We start from the raw sequence: 19,665 nt of genomic DNA on the forward strand, positions 1-19,665 counted from the left end.
TTCTTTACTACAGCTTGTAAAGGTCATCCATCCTTCCCAGCAGCACCCTGGCTGTGTGCATGCTCCCCGTCCTGCCCTGCACACGGCGAGGGTTCACCCAATGGCCAAGTGTATTTCTATGTGGCCCACAAAATGGCATGTTTCTCTTCTCTAGTAAAATCCTGTGGAAAAAGCGTAGCCACGGATGACTGACACAAGTGTGTTTCAAAAGATTGGATCTTTAAATGATCGTGTGTTTGGCTTCATGCTGAGTTTACTCCTTTTGGTGAATTTTGCAGACCACTGGTATGGCTGGAGGGACAGGGTCCGCAATTAAGTCTGTCGACCACAGTCCGGAGACTTTACGTGAAGCTTACTCTGAGGCGCTGCTATGAGACAAGCAGACAATCTGTCATTGTGCCATGTATGGTAGTGCCCAGTCCACCAAGTGTTATTACTGTTTCAAACAGGAGTTGCTGACGTAGGAATGCTAATTAGCTATGCTCCTTTCTTAAATATAATATTAAATAATGATTGACAATTGGAGTATACATTAATGCCAGGAAGCCGTCAGAATAAAGACTATCAATCTTATTAACCTGATCCACCTGAACTTTGCATTTTTCCTCTTTGGGAGGTTGATGGATTCTGCTACTTGAGATGTATTGTTAACAAACCCGTTGTACCACTGGCCTTTCTTAAGAACAGTTACGGGTTGGGAGGCAGAAGGTGACCCTCAGCACCAGGCAACATGTGCTCAATTAACCCGAGGGATATGGGGGAAGAACTAAGTGGTAAATGAACTGCACTTTTCCTCTTTTCTAGTCTTCTGACCACTTCAACACATCTTCAACAAGTAACATTTAACCCTAACCCATCATTCATCATCCGGGAACACACCAGCATGGGGATTAGCAGCGCCGAGGATCAAACGGCCGATCCTCTGATTGAAGGCTGACCGTTCTTTCCCCTGAGCCAGTTTCCCAGCTTTCAGTGACTATTGCTCACTGTAAGCTTGGCTTGCTTGAGTTTGTAGAATACTGCATGAATGCCTGCAAGAGTTGTTGAGGTATTTTGTGACTAAATGATTTTGTCAATACGGGTAGGTATGAAACTGCTCCTTCTTCTGAGCCGTCTGATTGCCAACTCAATCAGCAACTGAAAGACGGTTGGGGCGTTTTGAGAGCAACGGCTTGATCTTAAATTGGTACCGACCTGAGCTCGACAACAAAATCCCCCTTGATGTCCCCAGAACTGTTCAAAAGAGGGGTAGCGTTCGAGCCTCTTTGCTCGCCGCCATCACTTGATCAGCCCGCCCATTTATATAAAAACTAGAATACTGAAGACTTGACTTTGTGTATTATTGGAAATTGCTCAACAACACAGTAGTTAGAAGGCTCACACTTACTAGAAGTACAGTTACAAAAATATTTACCGCTGGTCATATCACTGTGTTTTCCCCCCCGAGGTGATTGTTTAGAGAAGTTTCGGGTCTGTGTGTCCATTGAAGTATCCCAACTGCCACTTTCACAGGCGTGCAGCGTTCTTATTGAAATAAATAGGGTTTTGACATGTCTTGAACTGAGTATTGAAGAAGTAAATCTAGGAAATGTTTGAGGGCCAATTTTAACACATTTCTTCTCTCTGCTTCTGTTTTGTCTGTTCTTGTCATTTCGTCTCAACTGTGACCTATGACCCCACTTTGATGCAACTTCCTGTCGGACGGCAGCAGCAGCCAGCAGCTGTCGACAGTGCCAAGATTAATACACACAATCAATTTGCATATTCTGCCTCGCTCCCACACTGACACACACACACGCAAACACATGCACACATGCAAACACATACACACACACATGCAAACACACTGGTCCATTTTCTACTTTTTGGTCTGGAGTATTAACACCACTTTGAGGAGACACACATACACACAAAAACATCAGAAGTGCCTCCAGAGGAAGGATTCTGCTACAAAAACAAATACAATGACACACAAACTCATTTTGATTTTTGATCTTCTAAAACCAATAAGCACTAATAAGTCCAATCCAGCCCACCATTGCATTGCTACAATTTACAGCAACTGCACTCAAGTATTGTACAGAAAGGAAAAGCACGTCCGCAAGCGTAAGATTTGTAACATGTCTAAATGTATTGTTTGTCTTTAAGATGCTTCTGCATTTCCTTAATGGGAAAAAGTACCTGGTGCATAGTCTAATATGCTTACAGTTTTTCATGTTTTAAAGGGGGTTGCATAAAGTACTTGTGAAGATTATACTTTTAGATGTCTACAATGTTGACGCGTTATCAACATTGTTTCGATTTGGTTAAAGATTAGCAGTAGACACAGAGCAGAGTGCTCACTTAATGAATGTCACTCCTCTTAGCTCCTGTTTGGTCTCCACCGTCCCTGAGAAAAGATATTGTGCTAGTTTGCCAGTTGCTAATTGCTCATGTTCACAAGCTACGTTCTAAGTCTGTCTGCTGTTTGGTGCTGCAGCTTTTGCAGCTTCAACTGGATCACATTCTGCATGTGTAAGGAGCTCTGCTTTCTACACCACCATTATCACAGGGGGAAGTTTGAGGTCAGACTGGAACCACACAGACGCAGAGACCCTGGTGTTACACACACAGACACACACAGCGCTGCTGCTGCATGTGTCTGAGCGCCCACTGAGCGCCCAAGCTCTTTCTTTACAGTTTCAAAGACGTATGAAAATATTCTTTGTATTCGTCACTGAAATAAGCAATTTGAACAATTGTCATTGACAAGCTTCTTTGACCATCATGTCAATAGTTTCATAACAAATGACTTTCACCATAATGTTAGATATTCTGTAATAAATCAACATTGCACCATAAAGTCAGTTAATTTAATATTTTTTAAATTTTGACAACAATTATGTGTATATGCATGCATAGAAGTGCAAATAGCACGCACTATATGTTGTTTCTTCTCTAAACACGGATGCATGCTGACGGGAACCAACAAACAGACCCCTTTATAGCCTGTCGCATGCTGCATTCACTGACCCCTACGTGGAAATGCAACGCCATCCAAAGCCAATCGCTTGAGTGTAAACTCCTAAAATGGCCGGCCTTTTTCTAAATACATTTGATAATAAATATCAGTACTTCTGAAAAAACAAACAAATGCACGGTATTACAAACCTTAAAGTTGAGGAGAAATTTGGAGTGAAGGTTTTGAAACAAGCAGAAAGGGGAGCACATTTATGACATTTAGAGATTACCGTTTAAAACAAAACAGAGCCACTGACAAAATAAATAACACATCCTGTTACAAATAAGTTCAATTCATGAGCCCTTTTAACATCAAGCTTCTACCAGCATTGGTAGATATGACAACTAGCATTTGGTGGCTAATGTTAGGTAGCTCATAACATTAGCACGGCAGTGTGACAGACATTAGGGATCAGTTAGCTGACTTAATGCTGCTGCCACACGTTGCATGTTACACGTTACAGCCGTCACCATTATCCCTTATTTCTCAATTATATCTCAATCATATTTGCCATTACACTGTTTCTTTAAAGTTAATGACTTCCAATTCAAATGTTACTATGCCGAAGTTGTAGGATATTAGAAATAAATTGACGACCCAGTTCATAAAATTAATAAAAATGCATATTGTGTACACCAGAATACAGCCATGATTCTGAAACTGTGTAATCAATAAAGTAATGACAATATTGTAAAACCACTGTAATTCTGCAACTGTAATAGAATAATACCAATGTAGTTATGATTGTATTTGATGTAATGTAATCAACTGGAATGCATGCATGTAATACTTGCACAACAACTGATATTGACTATGGGCCATTTGAAATCCGAGTTACATTGAACTCACCAGAAGACCGCTCCCAGAGGTGTGGACACTAACTTTCACACCTTTAAGCATTGTTATAAATACCTGTAGGAACCATTGTTCTCGAGTTCGCTGGTGGAGACAACAGACAGGCACTAGGGATGGTCAAAAGGCATCACCTGGGGCCTGTTGGCTGCTGAGACCAGCGGCTCCTCAGCTGAGATGTTCTTTTTACCACAACACCATCTCTTTTATTAAATACATTTGATTTTAACCTTTTGATCTGCGATGTCCGGCGTTTCTTCATTTTTGAACATAACAATTTCCGCAGAAGTTACAATATGCTGAGCACAATACTATATATATGAATGGACAACTTAACTTCAATCCCTACCTTGAGTTTCCTTTCAAACTATTTTTTTTTTATCATCATCAGACAAGACAGCAAAACAAAGTAATCCATACATTTATTATGACAGGAATTGTATAGCTGCAGAGTAAGTATTGCCAAACCCCTGTATGACTAATGAAGAGTTGGCATGTACAGGATGTGGTCTTAATGCAGCTGTGGTGTGGCGTCAGGAACCCTCATGTTCAGTTATCGTGTTTGTCCTCATACTAAACGTGTGCTGTTGCTTCATCTCACAGGGACGATTTAATGTCAACATCTTTTTTTTACAGGTCAACAACACTGTTGTTAATACTCACTTATTTTATACAATACAACTTTAGTTCAGGATTCACTAAGTAAACCGTTACTTACCAATCCCCATTCAGGAAGGGGGCCTCGTTAGAGAGTGGTTCGCATAGTGCTATTGTTTTAACCTAAAAATGGCCAACTGATCGAAGGCCAATAAACTGTGACCTCTGGATGCTTTAGGACCTTCTGTCCAAGCTGCGTCTACATTTTGCTCCCATGTCTACAAACCAGAGAAATGTCATCTGGGCATTTACAGACGTCATCATAGACCAACCCTGCAGTATCAGACCTCAGTGAAATATATTCCGTCACTGGCATTAGGTAGTGATCATAGTGATGATGCTGATGGAGTATTGTGATGATGTAAACACAGCTGAGTGGGCAGCAGGCCTCTTCCAGCGTGGTCTCTGAGGGCTCACTGGATTGGTCTGGCTGGCCATCAGTCTCTTCAGTCACTCTTTGTGTCTCGACTGCTCTTCCATGCCTATTGCACAGCTGGGCTTTCCATTCCCGTCGGCACATGTGTCAGAGTTTCCATTAATCTGTTCATTAAGGGGTATGATCGTTTTTCCCTGAGTCTGTGTGATGAAAATTGGGTTTTTGCCGAGATCGTCTGTTTGGAGGTTGTTGAGACCGCTGGTGTGTGTGAGCATCATCACGGTGGGATGTCCGTTGTTTTCGTCAGTGGCGACCTCCTGGGAATCGGTGACTGGGTTAGCAGGGATGCCGTTGCCACGGCGACAACGGCAGCAAAGTATTCTTGCAATAGGTCTGGCTATGACTCTGTAGAGGCCACGGCGCGCACTTTCGCTTACGAAACAGTAGAGAGCGGGGTCGGCCACGCAGTTCAGGGTGGTCAGCAACAACGACACGTGGTAGTAGTTAAATATTCCTGTAACACAACCAGGTCACATGGTAAAGACAAAAAGTTTTCATCCACCGATGAATAAACAACATGAAAATGTTATATACTGAACTGCGAATATCCTCATCCAAACTATTCATACAGGCAGTGATGCAAACTGCTTGTGTTGTAACACTGAAGCTATGAGCAGGAGCGGAAGTTCTCAAAGACTCCATTACAAACTGAACAGCCTGTGGTCATAGAGTCTTTATTTTTCAAGAAGTCAGAAGTTACTGTTTAGTCCTTCACTGTGAAATGGCAAAGGCAATACTTTGTGAATGGATTTGGGTCCCAGTACATTACTGCCGAAAGCTGATTTATTGAAAGGTGACAATGGAAGCAGTGGACCTGGCGCTACCTGTCAATGAAAGGAGTACTGAAGTTTGCCTTCTTGGTACAGACTATGGAGATATCTGTGTTGGTGTAACACAAATTGTACATTGCAAAGCATGATTGGTTGTTGCCTTTGTTTGTGGAGCTAAAGCTCAGAAAAAATCAACCCTTTGGATATAGCAAGATTTCTACGTATTTTTCTATACTTCAATTAATCTCTGATATGAAAAACACCCCCGATGTTCAAAGGCCTTTTAGTCACCGAGAACATCGTGTACCTGTGATGAAGTTGCAGTCTCTCTCCAGCACGGTGCGCACTAACAGGAAGACATGGTAGGGGGAGAAGCACACAAGGAAGATGAGGATGGTGCTGCTGACCAACTGCTTGATCCTCATCTTCTGGTCCGGTAGAGTCCCAGCGCTGCGACCCACGGCACGGAGAACACACAGGTAGCTGATCTGGACAGAAACAAACACACATCGGAAGCATTTAGATCATGACAACGTAAATGACTTCACAACATATTTTCACTGACAACACTTTTCTTCATCCTCTCTGAAAAATCTGATCACAGTCTGGCAGTTTGTCTGTCAAAAATGACAGACATGGAGACCTCCAGCTTTGGTTGTACCACTTTTCTGAAGAAGTACCTGTAAATGTGCAGCAGACCAACACTTTGTCCCAAAACCGTTGTCAAATTTCTACCAACCTGTTTGTCTCCTTACATCACGACCCACTGAAAACGGGTGTGAGAACGAGAATCTGTTTTTTACTTTTAAAAAGAAAATCTAAAAATATTGATACTTTCTAAAATATATGTTAACAGCAGCCGAACTAGATAAGAGTTGAACTTGGACGGAGCACAGTGGCATCATGGTCCACTCAAACACACCAGTTGTGTTTGGAGACACAGTCCTGGTATCCACTTTCGGGGCTATGTCAGCTTCCATTATCTTACAGCACAACTGTCAGTGGGTGAGATCATCACTGAATTATGGTGTTTCACTGGATATCAAAACCCACCCACACAGATGCCCTTTTGGACTGTTGCTAGGCTGGCTGTTAAATGATCTCACAAACCTCTTATTAGCTCATGAGATTGAAAACCGGGTACGTCATCCCAGCAGTGGCCTTCACTTGACCTGTTCACCCTTCCAGGGTCTGTATGAGATGGAATGAGCTTTCAACCGTTCCAACGTGAACCCCTCCACTTCATAACTAGAGCGACTAGTATAAGTATAGTATAAAGAGCATGCGGCAGATGTCTGGGGGAGGTTGGACGGATCAAACCAAAGTGTAATCCTTCAGCCGGGATGCCACAGTTTGTGGCCGTGCTTTAGTAATTACTTGTCAATCAATTACTTAAAGAAGATACTTATTTTAATCCAAACCCAAAGTTTTTTCCTAAACCAGTTTTACAACCAAATGTTTATTTTGAACAGACACCATGCGTGTAACAGGTAGGGATGGACACGTTCCAAACTGATGCCGTGGTACCTAGTCACAGGTGGAAGCGCAGGGCCACTGACCCAGCTGTGATCTGCACATCCTGACACACGGTCGAATTAGGAAACCTGCTGTAAGTGGAAACTTGTGTGGGTGTCTTCGGTCACAAAAGGTCATAATATAAATTATTTGAAAAAAATGTATAAACAGCTATCATACCGATAGAATAGCCAGCGGGAACATGAAGCCAACAGTGAAGCGGTAATAGTTGACAGGATACTCCCACGGCTGCATGGGATAGTGCTCGAAGCACACTGATTGGTTCTTGTGGTCTTTGCTCAGTTCTTTATGATGGAAGAAAACCACCCCGACGGCAATCTCCTTCAGCCATACAACGAGGCTAACGAGCCACGCTGCTCTCATAGAGCGCAGAGAGGTGAACCTGGAGACAGGACACAGGTAGTGAGGGTCAAATGGGCTCTTATATTACAACCCTTAATAATATGAAAAGGTGAAGGAGATTAAGGTAACAGTGGCTGTGTTCTGCTTTTGGTAATTCACAATCAAAACTGACCTTAAAGGGTGCACCACAGCCAAGTAGCGATCCAGGCTGATGCAGCACAGGAAACCAATGCTGATGTAGATGTTCTCGTAGAGCAGGAAGCCGCAGAGCTGACACAACCACTCTCTGTGGCTCCAGTCGTCACCCTGAACCAGCACATACACACACACACAGGTAGGGGACACCGCAGAGAAAGCTACTGAATGCACTCAGTTTTAATTCTTAAAAGCGTGTCCCATTTTGGTAGTCGAGTGGTGGTACCTTACCTGAAAGAAATACTGTAGCCATAGTGGTAGGGACGCTAGGTACAACAGATCAGCCACGGTGAGGTTCATCAAATAAACTCCCAGCTCGTTGTTCTGCTTGAGCTGCAGGGCAGCGTGGTACAGAGAGTACAGGTTGGAAGGAACGCCCACCTGCAATCAACAGTCGTTTTTAAGTCCATGCCTACATGCACTCCTTCTAAAACATTTGCACATGAGGAATGTTTAATGGCTCTGGTTAGGAAACGTAACAGTTAGGAAGTGCTTTAGTTTAAGGCATTAAGTTATCGTTATGACCAAGATTGTGATTTTGGTTTCGATACGTTACAAGTCTGTGACTTCCGTCTTCTGCATGAGAGTAGAATTCAGTAGTGCCAACCCAACACAACCCCACTACATCCATCACCGTCTTTCCTTGCGTGTTCTTTTCTGAGGTTTGCCGTGTACAGCCAGCATACAGAGAGAAACCCATGTGTGGGCAAAGTACTGTGCTCCGTGATTCAGTTACACAAAGAAAACCTTTAATGTAAAATATAACGCAAAGCTCATGTTTATTATTGAATTATATTATTTGTTTATTGTATCTCCAAAGTGAGTCAACCAATATACCATCATGATAAAAACATTAGTGCTGATATTAATCATTTGAAGATGCAACCAGCTGCTCAATAACAAATAGCAAAACAACGCTTTGAGGCCCAAATCCCACAGTAGTCTACAGGACGCAGAAGGGTGCACCTCGGACACGTCTCCATTACAGTGATAACACAATAAAACATTAAACGGCTGCAATTTGCACACTTTAACTGAGCTTGTGCGTCAATGCTAGAATGTTGTGATTTCAAGGAGGACCTGGGTTACCGGAGCGTGAGACGTGGCAGCTTCCTGTCTTACATTGACCTTGACCTTAATTTAAAAAAAGAAGTTCCTAACTACTCATGCACTTTATGAAAAAAACTGACACCTAAACAGTTTCATGCAGGTAATGAAGAAGTACACAAACTTACCAATAGTACAAGTATGTACACACAGGAAAAGAGGTACTGGTGGATCTCATGCCCGATGGTGCAGTTCATGATGTCCTCAGACATGATATCACACCCGCTCACACTCACACTAATCCACCTTTAACATAACTATGATACACACACAAACACACAAATCTTCATGTTGGTTGGAGCACTTGTCTCATCAGTCTGAGTATTTGTCTTCTCTGATTGGGTAATCCAGTTTCATCTGGCCACTGTGGAACACAGAAGAATCTTTTATCACATTACATTACATGTCATTTAACTGCTTTTATCCAAAGCGACTTACAAGAAGTGCATTCAACCATAGGGATACAAACTCAGAGGAGCAAGAAACAATAAAGTAAAATCTTCATCAGAGCTAAAGGTCCTCACAGAGCCGGAAGCTGACACATCCACGCTTTGGGTCCGCCGCCATCATCCCGAAACCACTCAAACATATGGGGACAGTAAAGAGTTAAACAGTAAGAATCTGTGTGACCAAATGGTAGGTTGAATAGGAAAGTGTGTAGTTGGTAATAAGACATTTGCTCTTGTTGGTCATATATTCTGTCATTGCTTGTGCAGCAGTTTCTACTGAATGTCTGTCTTAATCCTACTGACATGAAGATGTTTTTGCCAATGAAAACATCCGCCCCCAGCCCCCCCCAAAAAATATATTATTTTATTAGCCAACCAAATATAGCCAAATCGGTCAATAAAGCATCCAATGGGGATCCACTACTGAGATCATATCAGGGGTGAAGCTGCTAAACTACTGCAGATTATTATTACTCAAACGGGAAGTTTAAAGTGTCGCTCCGGCACAGCCACAAAAAACGAGCTGTGAAATGAAGAAAGACCTTCCTGTTTGCAACATCACTGCATCCTGTTAATACAAGTGCTGTCCTTTTAGTTTGCTAGTCATTGTGTCAGGGCAGGTTTATTTGCATAGCACATTTAAACATTAAGGCAATTCAGAGTGCTGCACATAAAACCAGGCAAAAGAAAAGGACATTAAAATACGGAGAAAAGAGAAAGGTCTTCTCTCTTAATTTGAAGCCTCATCAGTCTCATCAGACCTGCATCTTACTGGGAGCTGGTTCCAGATGTCTAGAGTAGTAGAACTGAGCGTTTCTCTGACGTCCTGTGCACAAACTGTTAAGATGAATTCATGGACAAGTATTTCCCAATCCTGTTGAGACATAAGTCCTCTAACCCTCGATACATTCTTCAGCTGACAGGAGGCTGATTGTGTCTGTGACTACGCTATGTGTGTGTGTGTGTGTGTGTGTGTGTGTGTGTGTGTGTGTGTGTGTGGTGTGAATGTTGGTTACTAATAGACAGGTGGCGCTGTGTATGGGCGCTCCTATCATCAGTGAATGAATGGGCAAATGATGAAATGTAGTGTTGAAGAGCTTTAAGTGGATGCACGAGTACAGTACATTTAGCATTTACCACACATACGTATCTGATAGATAGATATTGCAAATGTGTGTGGGAGTGGGAGTACCCTCTGATGGAGGAGGAACATCCCTTTGTGAAGGAGGGCAGCTTCAGGAGCCTCTACATGCATGGAAACATGTTTTAGCAGAAGCTGAAGCTGAAAATGCAGAGATACGTCTCCTTTAAGTCGTCCTGTCATTTTGAATTCAAGCTATGCACCAAATGCATGTTCAAGTTCTAAGTGTGTCTCTGGTCCTTCACTCATCTCTGTGCTCCATCTCACACACCAGACGTTTAAAATTGTACTTTTCTGGGTTCCGTAAAAAAAGTGAGCATATGATTAGCATCTAAATTGAGCATTGTTTCCTCTCTGCAGCCGCACAAGGTCAGCGGACGCTAACCGATGCTTTTCTTTGCCTCTTTAGAATGGCTCCATAATAACACACTATGAAACCATTCAAAGCAACGTGAACACAACAAACAATGCCCCGGTTCTCTCTCTTTCTTTCCCTCTGGATGCTTCTTGCCTGTCTTCAGGAATCAGGAATCAGGAAACATTTATTGGCAAAATATGTCATAGATACAAGGACTTTGACTTGGCGGCTGGTGTGTGACAGTAGACAGTATGACAATAGACAACAAGACAACAGTGCACGAGTAATAAAATAAAATAAAATGCTAATGCTATGGGTTAGTAGAATAAGGCTATGGGTTAGTTTAAGTCACCAGTGCACTAGCGAACAGGAAGTGACAAAAGTGACGAGTGAAAAGTGACAAGTGAAAGTGACGTGTGCAGTATGAAGGGGAGCGACTGGTGAAATGTCAGTCAGTGGGGGACCGGGCTCTGTTGATGAGCCAGACTGCTGACGGGAAGAAACTGTTCGTGTGGCGGGAAGTCTTAGTCCTGGTGGACCTCAGCCTCCTGCCAGATGAAAGGGGCACAAACAGGTTTTGCCCGGGGTGGGAGGGGTCGGCTACGATCTTTTTAGCTCGCTGTTCAGGGTCCTGGAAGCGAACAAGTCCTGCAGGGACAGCAGATTGCAGCCGATCACCCTCTCTGCAGAGCGGATGACACGCACAGCTTGGCTGTGGCTGCAGCGTACCAGACGGTCTTCCTAAACTTGAGGAATGCTGTGCATTCCTCAAGTGTCAATCTAACCTATGTTTTGAACACGTAGGCTGAAAGGTAAATGGAATAAGTTTGAATCCTACATCTGAATTCCTTCCCCAGAAGAGGTATTCGCTCTGCACACGTGGACTAACTTTACTGATTGAGCCGGTCACAAAGAAGCGAACGGAGCTTTTCCTGCAGCTGTGGTCCAGTTGCTGCCCCAGTGGGGCATTGGGAATTGGGCCGTGGTGCGTTGAAGGAGTTGTCTCGCGCCATCGCAGTAGTTAATGTACATCCCTTACTTCGGCCGAAACAGCCCCTCCTCCTGAACTCGGTCACTTTCTTTCTGCTTCCCTGTCACATTCACTACCAATTTACAGTACATACCCATGAGGAATAAACAACCCCAACCTCAACATCTGTAAGGAAATGGTCTGAGGAGGCCAGAGGGACCCAGAGGGACTGCTTCAAAACCACTACCTGTGAACAGTTAGACTCGGTGTGTTCACAGGTCTCTGTAAAAAGTCAGTCAGAACGCTGCAGGCGGAGACCAAGAGAGTGGATCACATCCCTCCAGGTCTAAGGTTTTTACACACAAGGCCTCAACTTTCCAAAGGCGGTCAAACTATAAACACAACACAATCACTACGTTAGCTGCAACCCCACACACCGAATCTTACAAACTACATCAGCTAACATCTGCATGCTGTGCAATTGTATTCACTTATAAACAATTGTATTCACTCATTCACTCTTCATCTTTGCTTCATTGACTATTAGGCTGCTATAACAACTGAATTTCCTTCGCCTGGGATCAATAATGCTCTGATCTTATCAAGAGCCTTTTGCATGTTTTTAAAATATTGTTACATTTTAGGAATGTGTGAGCAATATTCATGAAACAAGTCGTATATCGTATAAGTGTACAAGGCTCTATTCCTTTAAATAAATTGAATACATTGAATGTGACCATATGAGCCACCAGATTTGGTGTGACAACGGCTCACCAGTTTCGGCTTGCAGCCCCACAATATGTTTTATGCCTCATATTTTCATACCAGGATTGAGATGAAATGAGGTAAAACGTAGAGCAGAGAGGCCTGCTGCAGAACGGAGCAAAGCAGCACTGAGTTCACGCGCAGTGTGAACTACAATTCTTATGGAGAGAGGGGATTGTTTTTTCTGTTTGCTATCAAAGCGCAGGATGAAGAGGCTCTTTGTGCTTAAATCACCTGTGGGGTTAGTGGGGGCCGCTCGTCTCTCATATTGCTATTTACACGGTAGAATGTATGAATATTGTATATATGTACAGCATGTTGACGTTCCATCACATTTTACACACACAATACAAGTCATGCTGTAAGTTGGCCGTACACAACTACAGCTGCTGTGCGAGTACACATGACAACAAATTGCACGTGTGAACAACAGCTTAACATCCTTCCCTACAGCGGCCCGACTGCCATGGCTGCTCTTTGATCAATGACCCTGTCAGCAGTAACCGTGGCAACAGCAAGATGTAAATCAGCCACTAAAAAGGATCCTGTCACGGCTACAGAGAATATGCTCTCCCCCATCATCACATCAATTAAAACCCTAATCTGCATCATCATCATCATCATCATCCTCCTGACCCCCATCCCGTTACATGTGTTGTATAGACACACAAACACATTTCTTCCATATCACAGGATGTTAGTGTGTATACCCACTTCCCTAAAAGACCGCTCAATCAAACGTGGTGTGAATGTGCCTCTCCCTGCACCTCTGCTGTGAGCACTCTGTGATCCGTCTCTCAGTTTGGGATTTATTCACCGGGTGGCTGTTTGATTTACAACAAACTCAGCCAGGAACTACAAACAAATGAGGTGCAGACCACATTCTGGTGAACGTTGTTTATATAAAGCCAATCTCAAGATAGGTGCTAACATCTACTGTTAAAACATCACGTTGGCGTGACAGCTTTCAAATGGCATCCCTGTAACATTCAGCCTCAACAGTCCATCTGTAATGAAAAAACAAAAGTTGCTATGATTGTCACAGACATCGAGCCTGGGGTCTTTCAAATTATTAATGGTGCCTTTAAGTAACAGAGGCATACAAAGGCCGGCAGTTACTCAAATGATAGAAAGTGAACTTTGGCGAAAGATATCACAACCTCTGATGAGCCGGCTGTAATGGGGATCTCCAGCTTATCTTTGAACATAGTTCGTTTTTTTGAAGAATTGGAAAGTGTGTAATTTCTAATATGAGGATAATACCATTGTGAACGTTTATTTAAAATTTCTAAAATATGTCATACATACAAGGAATTTGACTTGGCGGTTGGTGCGTGACAGTAGACAGTATGACAATAGACGAAAAATAAAATGCTAATGCTATGGGTTAGTAGAATAAGGCTATGGGTTAGTTTAAAATAAAAGAATAAAGTTAAAGTTAAAAAATATTTTAAAATGAAAAAATAAAGTGCACTAGCGAACAGGAAGTGACAAAAGTGATGAGTGAAAAGTGACAGGTGAAAGTGACGTGTGCAGAATGAAAGAAAGTGACCGGTGGAATGTCAGTCAGTGGGGGACCGGGCTCTGTTGATGCCAACGGGAAGAAACTGTTCATGTGGCGGTCCTGATGGACCTCAGTCTCCTGCCAGATGGAAGGGGCACAAACGGGTTTTGTCCGGGGTGAGAGGGGTCGGCTACGATCTTTTGGGCTCGCTTCAGGGTCCAATTTTTCCGGATCGACTTCGTCAATGAGAGGTTGAAGAAGAGTTCAAATCAACTTTCCAAATCGGATGGCGTCAAGGACTGGATTAAGGATTCAGGCATTTCCAACCCAAACCATTTTCTAGCTGCTCCAGAGAAGTCTGGCTGCCCCAGTCTTCACTTCCGGCCCAAGCAGCTCACAAAGAAGGAAAACTTCTTCTACCCCATTGGATACAACTTGTGTTACAAGAGCAGGAACAGCTTTTGTGCCACCAAGAAACCCAACAGTCCTCATGATCCCCAATCGATCCCCACAACAAAGGACGGAGCGGACACCAAGTTAAACAAATCAAAAACAATGCACAGCTAGGCTATGTCTGGGCAAAAGTTAGATTAGCATGTGTTGTTATTTTTGTTTTGATGTTTACGGTATTCTTTAACGAGAGATTGCGCGTGTTTATGAACCCGCTATCGTGCCTCACAGTTCTGAATAAGATCTGATTTTGATTTCTACTTCTATTTACTTACCAATTCACCTGTCCCTCTACACATATAGTTACCTACAGACAGAGGTTTAACTATGTGAGGAACACACGTGGTGTACAAACACAGCCTGCTAGCAACACCTCAGCCATGTGGTTGGTAGCTTAGCGTCCAGCTTGCTCCCCTCCTTATCTTACAATCTGATCTATCAAGTAACCCTAACCCTAACCCTAACCCTAAGACCGATACTTCCTCTCTGGCGGTGTGGCTGGCAGGAGGATTTTCACGGGAGCCGTAACTGAGTGACTGATTACATTAACTAGTGAGGGGAATCAAACTGATGCTCCGTTGGAAATAAAACTCAAGCATGAGAGCTGCAGTAATCCGTATTTTCCGTAATGTGTAACGTGATAGGTTGGCCTGTGGGAACGCTATGACACGTCTGTACTGAAGCTGATCATAGATGATCCATGAGATGCGCCTGCAATTCTAGAAAAAACATTGAACCTTGAGTTAAGAAATCTTTTGCTTCAAGCTTTTTATTTACACAGAGGGAATTATTCAAGGTTAAAGGGATGTTTTTATGGTTTTACCATTCAATGAAAGAGATATTCCAAATCCCTACAGTGCCATCTACATACATACAGTTTATCCACACACACACACACACACACACACACACACACACGTATTTATTAGTTAGTAGATATTAGGGTATCGTATAATAGATTTCGTTGATTTCAAATGGTATTGATCAGATTAGTATTGTTGGAAGTTAATAAAAGTGTACAAACTCAAACCTTCAATTCCTTGCGCTTAATGACTGAATATCCATTAACACTTGATTTGTTGTTTGGTTATCTGTGCCTTTTTAGGGTCGAGCCCGGATATTTATTAATTTTGAGACATATCTTTGTGATTATTAATAAGTCTATTGATGTCAATGATTTAATTTAAAACTAGCTATTAACCAACACCTTGCCCCTACACGTGCCCAACAAAATGGTGCCCAGTGTAAGGCCATTCCCAACATTTTGTGGCATGACAGTGCAATAGATAATGAAGGAATTGAAAGTAATGATCAATTAGAGAGTGATGAGTTAGGGCCTTACTGTCCTTATCGTTTCAATTCCAGTTGAAAATGCAATAAAGCGGTGCAGTCAAACATTATTCAACCGCCCACAAAACATAATAAGAGATGAACCTGATACTTGCTTGGTAAGTGAACACCCCTCTCAATGAGAGAAGCTAATAAGGCAATGCAATAGGTGTCCGTCAATACAAATAATTCATGAGCTCCATCTGCTTTCCAGAATCCCCACATACAGTATTTGAATAGAAAGCAGCATTTCATGTAGTAGGATGGAGACATGCCTCAGTATCATTGCATTCAGTGCTTTTCTCCTCAAATGGATGGAAGCCTATGGAGCTGAATGTAAATAAGAAATGAGCTTTACACCAGCCAGCTTCAGTTCAGAGAGTCGAGTATCCTGAGAGACATGGAAGCAACAGTAGATATCAGTTACAACAGGACCGCGTTAGGGTAAACTAAAGGGGCTTTATAAAAAGCACCTGCTACCAGTAAACACTCACACAGAATAATAACTAAGTACTCTTCAGTGATTAGAACTAATCCCTCTCACCCTGGAACAATGCGCTCATCAGACAGAAGGAGAAAGACGCAACCAGTGAGAGGAGGAAGAAGAAAAGTAATAGGTATCCAGTCTTCATCCTTGTTAGCCCAAAGACTTTCATAAAGTGTACTGGGACATACCTCGTACAGTTACAGAACTCTAGTGATAACCGCAATATAATTATTCTGTCCAATCATGTCACAGTATTTAAATGTGGACAAATTGCAAGTGTTTCTTTGTTGTAGCACAATAAGTAAGAAGGAAGCCCTGAATCCTGCTGGCATATGGCGACCTTCTACGGGCCTCGACAAGATCCCAGGCAGCATCGAGCAAGGATGTTCTTGGTTCAATTCAGTGGTGTAGTCTATATTTTTGTAGTGTGTATAGTGGCATTTTCCCCTCCCAGCGAGAATCATTCTCGCCTGTCCCAGAGTGAGGGAGGGGCGGGAAAGGGACCGGCCGGCTGACGGGGGGATGAGGGGAGGACCATACGTTAGTTAGGAGAACGCGTCCGTCAGTAAGCAAGAATTTATGAATGACAGTTCTGCCACAATGTTGTTGTTACGTATTATCACGCTTTTGTTCCTTGACTTTTCCTAGTGGGTATACCTGTGTATCACGTAGACTACACCACTGGTTTGTTTGGTCCTCAACAATGACCGGTTCCTAGACCCAGTTCCGTCATCAATGACAACAACACCTGCAATCAGAGACCCTCTTAAGCATCCGGCGGAGGTCTCAAGGGGAAACTGCAATAGTCTTGTGTACTAACCCACTCAGACACACACAAGTCCAGCTGCCTCTAGGGGGAGTTTGGGGGTCTTCAAGGTATCCTTGGATTTTACTAGGGACTGTCAGGGGGCCCTAAGAGAAAAGGCTTTCTTGTGGTTCAAATGCAGGTCTACGGTGTCCTCGGGGAGTTCCAAGCCACTTGAGATGTATCATCAAGGGTCCTTTTAGGAACCCTGTAACCCCCTGCAGGACACCAGGATACCTCCACCAGGGTCATTTGATTCCCTTGTGCCCCCCTGTAAGTGACAAAGGCCCCTTGGAATCTCCTCCAGGCCCTTGGCAGTCCTTGATCCCTGCATGTAGCACTACCATCTGAGCTGTATTCAGCATGCAAAGCCACTGTCACTGGAAACACAGCAGGACCTGCTGATGTCTGCAGAGAGCTGAGATGGCCTCTCTATGGGTGAATGGACATAGTGTCCACAAAGGGACCCTGCATTCTATCCAACTGGTGCCCAATGTCTGGGCCTGGACCCAAGTGCGGGTTGTAAGGAGATTAAAAAGGAACCGCAGTCAAAAGGAATCAACATTTATTCGTGAGTTTGGAGGCGAGCGGCTGCAGAGTCCCCTTGTGACTGCTGATGTGAAAGTGAGGGGAAATCAATTACATTTGCAGTGTTTGTCTTATGTGTTATTGGTTAGTGTTAAGGACTTCCCTTTATATCCTGTTTTCTTAGGTTAATTTTCTTCATTTTGTACTTTTTTACTCTCTCTTTGCTTTAACAAAGGCTGTTTTTATAAATGATGGACCTAGTCAGTTGGTGCAAGACAGCCTGACAAGTGCCTGTATGTGACGGAAGTCTGAGGGTGAATTAGCAGAGCTGCTGGGCCGGGGTTCTGTTTTTGTGGGCAGGGAGTCAATGTTTGGTTATGGGAAATTTAAAGTGCATCTCATATTAAATTGGAAGTAGAAAGACTGTATTGACTTGTATTGTAGGCAAACCGTATCAAGCAATGTATAAACTGGAGAACTACACACAAGCTGGTCATGAGAAAACTAAAATCCCTTTATTAACACAATTGAACCACTTCAAAGTTGTTCAAACCAACAGAACAAAATCTCCAAAGACAGAATATCAAATAACGCTGGATGTTGTGGCACTGTAGGGATTTGGAATATATCTTTCATTGAATGGTAAAACCATAAAAACATCCCTTTAACCTTGAATAATTCCCTCTGTGTAAATAAAAAGCTTGAAGCAAAAGATTTCTTAACTCAAGGTTCAATGTTTTTTCTAGAATTGCAGGCGCATCTCATGGATCATCTATGATCAGCTTCAGTACAGACGTGTCATACCGTTCCCTACAGGCCAACCTATCACGTTACACATTACGGAAAATACGGATTACTGCAGCTCTCATGCTTGAGTTATATTTCCAACGGAGCATCAGTTTGATTCCCCTCACTAGTTAATGTAATCAGTCACTCAGTTACGGCTCCCGTGAGAATCCTCCTGCCAGCCACACCGCCAGAGAGGAAGTATCGGTCTTACTGTCCAACTGCACCAAAGTAACTTCATCATCAAAATTCTCCTGCTACTCCTGCATTAATGTGCATGCGCGATCTCCTTATTTACATTATCTGTATAGATTAGAGAGAAAGTAGTCGAAATGCTGTATCCCATCACTTCAGAGCCAGTCTCTGATTCCACACACGACCACGCTGTGAATATCACACTAAATGAGGACCAGTGATGGCAAATGTCTCAGTGGGACACGAGCACTGCTTGTCTCCTCCAACAGCCTGACTGACACGACTTGATAGATTAGATCAGATCAATTATTAATAACTCCGCACTGGAGAGCGCATTTATTAGGCATCTCAACTCTTCACTGTCACAAGCGATCGCTCCATAATAACCCAGATTACTAAACCATATGAATAACCACCCATATCAATAACCCAGTAACAAACCATATTAATAACCTATAGTAACAATACATGAATAACCCATATTCAACAGGAGTGCGCTGATGTCTCTTCAGCTACAGATTCCTCGAGCCAAAGACACAACGAATAATAAACACTGAAACAATACACAATCCCTTGTGAGGACAACCGGTTGTCCTAAAAACCTGCGTGGGAGAAGAAAGGCTTCTTACCGGGTCCTCCGCTCTGCAGGTCCGCCGCACAGAGCAGCTCTCACGCGCTCTCACGCACACACGCGCGCACACACGCACACGTGGTCCATCTTCCTGAAGCACAGGCGCCCTGCCTACACACAAACGCGCCGAAAAGGCCACGCTTTATGTCTCGGTCCACTTTTGTTTAGTGCTCGTGACTTCGGGGGATGCGCGTGCATGGTAACGAACCCTCAGCAGCAAATCATGAACCGTGGATACAATCACAGTTCGAGCATCTCAACAAAACGTGTATCTGAATGATGCGGTGCTTTTGGTTTCACAAACACAAGGGGAATAAAGCATCAGGGTCACACTTTGTACTTAAACGTCATACTGCTAAGATTTACAGGGC

The 19,665-nt window shown here is 43.2% G+C and overlaps 1 protein-coding gene across 3 annotated transcripts; it reads right to left on the reverse strand.

The window, feature by feature from the left end:
* Window positions 1-2,838: 2,838 nt before the first annotated feature.
* Window positions 2,839-19,475, reverse strand: gpr68 (G protein-coupled receptor 68). Of its 3 annotated transcripts, none has more exons than XM_040199259.2 (7): window positions 19,293-19,475; window positions 9,025-9,260; window positions 8,021-8,170; window positions 7,767-7,900; window positions 7,412-7,634; window positions 6,024-6,204; window positions 2,839-5,400 (listed from the first exon to the last, which is right to left on the reverse strand). In XM_040199259.2, the coding sequence occupies exons 2-7, from the start codon at window positions 9,106-9,108 to the stop codon at window positions 4,961-4,963; spliced, it is 1,212 nt and encodes a 403-aa protein (XP_040055193.1). In that variant the 5' UTR covers window positions 9,109-9,260; window positions 19,293-19,475; the 3' UTR covers window positions 2,839-4,960. The 3 variants fall into 3 exon arrangements, with proteins under 3 accessions (XP_040055193.1, XP_077945120.1, XP_040055194.1); XM_078088994.1 differs by having other exon boundaries at window positions 7,767-7,950; window positions 19,293-19,432; XM_040199260.2 differs by lacking the exon at window positions 19,293-19,475 and adding an exon at window positions 9,421-9,669.
* Window positions 19,476-19,665: the final 190 nt, after the last annotated feature.

The sequence above is a fragment of the Gasterosteus aculeatus genome, chromosome 15, assembly GCF_964276395.1.
Source record: "Gasterosteus aculeatus chromosome 15, fGasAcu3.hap1.1, whole genome shotgun sequence".
NCBI lineage: Eukaryota > Metazoa > Chordata > Actinopteri > Perciformes > Gasterosteidae > Gasterosteus > Gasterosteus aculeatus.

What these genes read in the sequence shown, in the direction of transcription:
- gpr68 (XM_040199259.2), bottom strand. Translation starts at nt 9,108, where the DNA reads ATGTCTGAGGACATCATGAACTGCACCATCGGGCATGAGATCCACCAG. An exon ending in TGTACATACTTGTACTATTG is followed by an intron (nt 8,171 to 9,024) that starts GTAAGTTTGTGT and finishes TGTTGATTGCAG; the next exon opens with GTGGGCGTTCCTTCCAACCT. An exon ending in GGCTACAGTATTTCTTTCAG is followed by an intron (nt 7,901 to 8,020) that starts GTAAGGTACCAC and finishes GTGCTGGTTCAG; the next exon opens with GGTGACGACTGGAGCCACAG.